The sequence below is a fragment of the Lampris incognitus genome, chromosome 6 (assembly GCF_029633865.1).
Source record: "Lampris incognitus isolate fLamInc1 chromosome 6, fLamInc1.hap2, whole genome shotgun sequence".
NCBI classification, from domain to species: domain Eukaryota; kingdom Metazoa; phylum Chordata; class Actinopteri; order Lampriformes; family Lampridae; genus Lampris; species Lampris incognitus.
In genome coordinates, this window is record NC_079216.1 from 63,172,740 (window position 1) to 63,180,537 (window position 7,798).

The window sequence follows — 7,798 nt, forward strand, 5'->3', positions numbered from 1 at the left end:
TTTTTAATCAATCTGCGAATCGGTAAACACTTGCAGGTGCAACGTGCAAATCCCCCTTTTGGGTTTTGCGAGCTGCATTAGTGCAACCCCGAGCGTGGCGCGCATCACCGCAACACAAACCCATTACTATGCGACAATACTTATATTCACAGCCCACAGATAGCAAATTGCTTCTCTCGTTCCCCCACCACGCCCTGCGTTCGTTCTCAGCCACCTGCAAAACGAACCGTGCTGGAAATTTCTCTACAAATTACCCTGTGTCTGCCAAATCCCCCCGGGAGCTGAGGAAATCAAAACCCTGGGTCTCCCTGCCCCCACAGCAACAGACACCATACCCTCACTCTCACACACACACACACACACACACACACACACTGCTTACTGATAGGGCCTTTTTGTTAGCAGCACAAATAATTCAGTGTGTTTTCTCCACTTTGTGTGCACGCCTTAATTTCTTTCCGCAGACTTGAATTCTATCTCTGATTCGCAGTCAGCGTCAACAAAGATTTGCTAAGGTAGACTGAGGATACAGACAAATGTTGAAACGCAGCGGCGGAGAGACGAAACAAATACACATATATATATATATATATTAAAAAAAATCCCCCAGTTTTCCTTTGTCAACACCTTTCCCCCGAACAACCCGCAGTGCTTTTGCCATCGCTAGCTCGTGAAACTAAGCCTCCTTTCCCACTAAGGGAGAGTGAAAACTGAGACCTGTTTTGCTTCAGGGGAAAATCAAAGGAAGGCACATACCTTAGCAGTGAATAATGATCAACAGCATAAAGCCTCGCACGTATATTACAAGGGTCACAGTGCCTCCTGGTGATGGCTCAGCAGAACTCCAGACCAACAGGAATGTCAGAGCCAGTGGCCAATGTGCCAGAGATGAGTGTTGAAAGCTCCTTGGAAAAAGGATTAGGGCTGTTTATGTTGGCCAAGTGGCCCGCTGCCAGCTGCTCAAGTGTGCAAACGTCTTAAAGCTGCAGAGCTTGAGGTTGACCATGAATCTTTTCACTCTATTTATCCTCCACCCAGACAGTATAGACGGTTGTGCTTTGTTCAAGGGGAAAGCCCCCTCCGCAAGGGCAGCGTGATTTACTCAGCAAATGGGTGGGATTCAAAATGACTATACCTGTTCAAGATCAGCCTTTCTTTTACGCCCCCCATCCCCACCCTTAAACAAACACGCAGTGCGCACATGTGTACTGTACATGTATGTGCACATGCTCGGTGCCCTGTATTGTACTCAGCCTGAGAAATGTGAAAACAATTCTCCCAATTACCACTTGACCTTCAGGCAAATGCATTGCAATTGTTACTGCTTTTCGCCAGTAAGAAAATGTCTGGCAACAAACCACTTGCACGACTGAAAAGCTACGTGTTACTTGGGTACACTATGTTGGGTAAGAATCAGATTTTATTTTTTGTTCCAATATCTTCAGCATGAGCAAAAGAGGGTACTTAAAATGGACTTGACCAACGAATCCAAAGTTGCAAACTGAACTATCCAAGTTGGAGATGAAAATATGAGGAGGCCCATGTCCCATCACTGTGTTGAGGCCTGGGAGCTGGCGCTACGCCAGGGCTGCGGGGCGGGAAGCCAGATCCAAGTGGGGCTGGCGAGCTGAGCTTGTGAGATAGAGGTATCAGGTCCAGCAACCTAAACAGGCATGAAAACTCTGCAGAATTAGCATTTCACCACGATGCCTGCGCTCTTTGCTTGGATTCTAATTGCACAGGCTAATAAAACGTGCGTTTTCCTGCACTTAGACAAAGACATGCATGCTCAATGGTCAGTTTCCAAAAAATGAATATTCTTCATGCACAGTACTTTGTTAAACTGACAGTATGTTGTAAGTTGCATTACAAGCAATTCCAAAAAATGTGTCTTCATGACTGCTTTTATTAAAGCCTGTTTTTTTTTAAATGCAATTTTTGGGCAAGGACTATTGGACAAACTATTTCTAGTCACCAACCGTTGCACCGAGTCAAGCTCAATTAACTGCAGTTACCCCATATGACGCTGAATGGTTTTGCACATTTATTAAATTTTTGCACAATTACACATTTATGCATTTCTCTTGTTTCATATTTTCTGTAGCAATTAAAATAGAAACTATTCATACTTGCTTATATCAACCATAAAAACATACAAATGACATGGAAATCGCGTTATTTTGTGTGGAATTATCCTATCACAAGAGTCATAAGATAATGTCACATCCACTTCAGGATCGACTTAGGCTAACAAGGAGAAAGGGTTTGCTACCGGTGTATTGATAAAGGCAGGGAATAATTTGGCATTTGAACATTGTGCCTCTTTGTCAAAAATTCCCAACACAACCACACCAATAAAATGTATAAAGCACAGTGATTTTTGTACCGCGTTCCTTGTTTTTGTGCAAATGTATTCCCAGATAAGCCAACAGATTTTACGGTAGCAAATAAATCCATCACTTCCCAAAAAAAAATTAGCCAAAATACTCCATGAGAAAGTGTCAACTCTAGTGGTGTTTGAACAGGCCTGTGTCAAATGAACCATGTGTCAAACAGTCAGATTGCTCACAAGTCGTGTAGATATATGGCATGTAGAGATATATATACACCAAGTAACAAGTGTTTAGCCGAAATATTGACGTTCGTGTAAAAATATTTATGGAGATCAGCGCAGGTCTATAATCAACTCAGAACCTTGAAATGTACCCACATCCCAGGAAATAATTACTGCAAGGGCAAAACCGTATTTCATTTCAGGCTGTTGCAGAAAGAAATCCAATATTTATATCAGCGGTATTACCCTTTAAAATCTCAGTTTCCCGTTAACTACTGTCTGCCATTTAAAATTTGATATGCAAAGCCTAGTCACCAATGACCGTGCACTGGCATGTAGGTGACATAGACAGCTGCCAACAAAAACAGCTGTCATCTGCGTTAATAGGGGATGGCCCTAAACACCAGCCACTTTCTTAAAACAGTAACACCACGTATGAATTCTAGCACCCTCCAATGACATTAGCTAGATGGCAGCTTTCACTTGACTTACTCAGCAGTTGCTGTTTGCTAATTCACCATAAGCGGTCATCAGTGTGGCGGACTCTTTAGTACACCGCATTATGTAATTATGTTTGACACACTACTCCCAACTCCAAAGAAACAAAAGGGACACTGAAATCTGACAGAAATAAACAGACGCTTGTGCTGTGCTCCGACCCGTCAACACTGATTTAAATAATACCCAAAAGGAAAAGCCACCACAACAGGCCAAAAGTCACATTTCCGAGTCTATACTGCAGATACTTCTCACTACAAAATGACTTACAAGAAACAGAAATGTGGCACTGTAAACAAAATAATCAGTAACTTTTCCATTTTTATTAAAAGATAATACTTTGGGACAATTAAAAAAATTTGACTAGCAACAGATAAATCACCATATTACGACCGACTAGATTTAACATGGAAAAAAATGTTTAAAGGCACTTTCTTGAATTTTGTGGGGTTTTTTTTTTTTTTGAAGAATTGATTGAATACTCCTTTCAATGATACAAGTCAAAATGTAAAACTGTGTATCTAAAAGACAGCATAGCCTTCCAAAAACACATTATAATCCTTAATTTTCAATGAGATAAAGTATATTGCACTGAATTTAGTATTAACACAAGTCTCATTCTTGGCACTGTATTCAGATATCAGAAACAAGTCTGAGACTATGTGTACAATACTACGCACACACACACATGAATAAATTACACATCAAAAAGGCACAAATAGTCTTGTCACAGCAATCATCTGAAAACCTGACTTGGCAGCAACTACTTAACAGACTACTTATGGCAAACGATACCATGTTGAGCAAATATGGGCTGAAGATATGGATGAAAAGGTATGTACTGATGACAAGGCTGACAAAAGTTTTGCATCATACCAAGTGTTCTTACTGGTGCATACGATTTGTTCCAACTCAAGGTGCACTACCCAGGCTGTTGAAAACGCCTGGGACCTGTCCCTGAGTGGTTTGAAGAGGTGACGGATGACTCCATCCCAGTACTAGAATTCAATGCAGAAACTATTTCGCTATCTTTGGTTTTGAAATACACAACGTAAAATAAGGGCAGGATGATACCTATCAGGAGCATGGCGACCACAGCATTCCACCACTGGATGCCCCAATCCGCACCATAGCTGGTCAGACGCTGTCCTCGGGCGCCAAACCTCAGCGGCATTTCAGAGTTATCCTCGTTGTGAGCACTTGTGGATTGAATTAGTTTCTCAATATCATTGTCCACTTCCTTGAGAAAGTCTGTGACCTCTTTTAGTTGTGGTTTGACTCTGTCTCTGTCCTGAGGCTGCGTTGCTGTGGGAGAGGTTGAATTTGCCATTTCTTGCGGCGCATCACTTAAGATTGTGTATGTCTCTGTTAAAAAGCTATGTTTTTGCACAGGGATTTTGACTGATTTTAACGCAAACAAATCTTGCTCGTGAATAAGGTTGTTAACTCGCTTTATGTCTGCCACCTGTTGAAAGAAAGAAGTTCACATGTGTCAAGGAAACACAATTTAATGTTAAGTTAATGAATGGTCAAACGCAAAAAGTACCTGTTGCTGGCAAATAAGTTCCTACCTTGCAACCATACCGCAGTGCAAGCTTATTGAGATTGTCACCATCCAACACCTCCCGTTCAAGCAGCTGGACATTCCCCAGTCTGTCCTGCTCTTGGCGAATCCGAGGCCTAAGCTCCAAAACATTCAAATCTTCATCCTCTGAGGAGCCGGCAGTTTCAGCCGACCTCTTCCGGAACATGTACACTTGGCCATCTGCACTGGCATGCACATCCACTGGGGCCTGGAAAGCGTGAGGATGAAGCTCCCCCCGCCGCATCATCGCAAAACTCGCCTCTAAACGTGGATGCAAACAGAGAAAAGTCCCACAAATCAGTCAGACTTACTTGTCAAAGTCAATTTAACGCCTTAAGAGGGGGAAAAAAACCGCAGACACTAAAGAAAACATCAAATTCTAGATATCTGAGGTATATGTGTGTGTGATATATGTGTGTAACACAATGCAACATGTGCAGCTAAATACCCTGACTCATCTGTGTTTAAAAAACAAAAAACGTAGACATTTTCTCTTTCGTGCTTGTTCTAATTTGGATTGTGTTTGCACATATGAAGCAAAGCAGCAAAAACGCAACAACAAAAGAAAATTAAGATGTGCAGGTGAGATTTAAAAAAAAACCCTAGGGGGGAGGGGGGTTACAGAAGGAATCTCACCTCAATAAGCATGATGAGCAAATACAAAATGATGTTATCCACAAAGGTAAACGAGCAAGCAAACACAATAAAAAAAGTAAAACATAAAGTAAGCAACATAAATCAAGCATAAACATAAAACAACATGCAGTGTGTGCGCGTTTGTGTATGTGCGTGTGTGTGCACTCTTGTCAACTCATTACGCGAGAGACAGAAACGTAGACTTTAACCCAGGACCAGCCGAGATGACGTCACACCCCGTATTAGCCAATGGGCGAGGAGAAGAGCTCCTGACGTCAACCGACCGGTTTACCACATTTAGCGCACACAAAAGCCAAACATGCGCTAGCAAGCGACAGGCCGTGTTAGCGTCCGGTGCCCGGCGGCGACCCCGCTGCTCCCCGGCGGCGTAACGTGTCCGCAGAACGGGGCGCCGGACACTTTTAATAACGCTACACTTTCCGAGTGACGTAACAAGCGGACACGGGACTCACGGAGTGCTTGACGAAGTTAGCCGGTCACGTCTGCCCCCATTCCGCCCAGCTAACGCTGCGTTTGTAGGCGAGACGCCATGTCCGCCGTCGGCTGCCAGCCTCGCTATCCGCTTGACCGTTCAACTTCCACTGTGTGACAAGCGGCGAGTGGGTTCTTCTTCTTATTCGAGTCGAGGCCGGAGATGAACACTACCGCCACCTGCTGACGCGGAGTGTGAAGTCGCACAAATGGCAGCTCGATAACCCATTATAATACACACATCTATCTATCTATCTATCTATCTATCTATCTATCTATCTATCTATCTATCTATCTATATGTGTATATCTATTTATATCTATATCTATCTAGCTATCTATCCATCCATCTATCTATCTATATGTGTATATCTATTTATATCTATCTAGCTATCTATCTATCCATCTATATGTGTATATCTATTTATATCTATATCTATGTAGCCATCTATCTATGTAGCCATCTATCTATCTATCTATCTATCTATCTATCTATCTATCTATCTATCTATCTATCTATCTATCTATCTATCTATCTATCTATCTATCTATCTATCTATCGGGTTTGCTAACAAAGGTGGATTTAAAAATATGAACATAGCATGGGTATTTGTTTTACCTGAAAATGAAAATATTTCAAAGAGAGGAAATTGAACATTTTATGACCACGTAAAATCTTATAATGTGTTCATGGTGACACCAAGGAGCTGTAATTCGGTAAGCGGTACGGCTCTGGCATTTCCCAGCATCTAGCGTCTGTATATTTGTGTGGCATTGATTTGTTTACAAAGTGTCTCTCCTGCCTCACCTCTCCTGTGTGCGAATAACAGAGTAATTAAACGACTGTAACAGTAATTGTAAAAAGATTGTAATAAGAAAAAAGAAGCTTCTTTCAGGACACATGTTTGGCGTTAATTAGCCTCTCTTGCACAATGGTCAAGTTCAGAAGCTATTGTAACACTTTCCTCCCCCCCTCTCTCCCCTCTTTCACTGTGTTATTTCTGTCAGGTGACTCCCTGGCAGAGGACAAGGCGGCGGTAGGAGCAAGTCTCGGGTAAAGATGTTTTAGTGTTCGTCATTCGTCTCCTCAAATGCAAAGTATGCAAACGAATCACAGAAAGCTGAATCAGTTCATCCGGACACAAGGTTTGTGGACAGAACCGTTTCATCACTCATCCTCATGAGTGAAGGGGTCACCTGGATGAGTGATGAAACCTTTCTCTCAGTAAGCCTTGTGTCCGGATGAACTGATTCAGCTTTCTGGGATTTCCTTACCTGGATTACTGAGCATGCTTTGTGCAAAATAACAGCATGTGCATTGGATTTTGGTTCCCAGAATAGACGAATATAGACGCAGGGGATAAAAGAGGAAGGGGGGGGGGGAGACGAGAAGCACACTGGGACTCAGGGGTGCATTGTTCTACGTCTCCAGATCGCCTTTAGCATAGTTTGGCCTCTAGATGGGGCTATGGATCTTTGAAACCTCTTGCTCTGTGTTTCAGTAGAGAGAGAGCAGGTCTGATGGATGGACTGTGGTGAGAACTAGCATCTTGCTTTAGAGAGACCAGTTTGGTAGTATATGTGTTTCTCTGCTGTCATTTCTGAGTCTTGTTCCAGTGCTGAACCGCCCATTTGTTAACGTCCGTCCCGGGCGTTTCAAAGATGGGTAAAGACACTGAAGTTTGACATCTTTCCTCACGCTCTTAAAGATATTTGTGGACGTTTGGCTTTGGAGAGAGAAGGGTTACGGAGTACCCGTCTGATAATGGGTTAACTGACCAATGACCATAGCAGCTGTGTGATTCAATGACAGAATGCGAAAGTCTAATTAACAAGCTGAAGACATTTTGCATGCACTTGTAGATGGGAGTTTAGTCTAGCTGAATGTTTAGTGTAGTGTAGTTTCTCTTTAATGCTCTTAAGCCGCAAACCTAGCCTAGGTGGGGTCTCCTGCATCATGTTTTGTGTGCAACATAAACACACACACACACACGCACACATACACACACACAGCTAGTCAATGAAAAGGAAAAC

The 7,798-nt window shown here is 42.6% G+C and overlaps 1 protein-coding gene across 1 annotated transcript; it reads right to left on the bottom strand.

The window, feature by feature from the left end:
* Positions 1–1,897: 1,897 nt before the first annotated feature.
* lysmd4 (LysM, putative peptidoglycan-binding, domain containing 4) lies at positions 1,898–5,899 on the bottom strand. The gene is made up of 3 exons (XM_056281874.1): positions 5,747–5,899; positions 4,624–4,898; positions 1,898–4,517 (listed from the first exon to the last, which is right to left on the bottom strand). The coding sequence occupies exons 2-3, from the start codon at positions 4,882–4,884 to the stop codon at positions 3,975–3,977; spliced, it is 804 nt and encodes a 267-aa protein (XP_056137849.1). The 5' UTR covers positions 4,885–4,898; positions 5,747–5,899; the 3' UTR covers positions 1,898–3,974.
* Between the last annotated feature and the right edge of the window lie 1,899 nt (positions 5,900–7,798).

Bases quoted from the DNA above. Each gene is read 5' to 3' on its own strand.
- lysmd4 (XM_056281874.1), bottom strand. From the start codon at position 4,884: ATGATGCGGCGGGGGGAGCTTCATCCTCACGCTTTCCAGGCCCCAGTG. The intron at 4,518-4,623 runs GTAGGAACTTAT...TTCTTTCAACAG, and splicing joins CACTGCGGTATGGTTGCAAG to GTGGCAGACATAAAGCGAGT.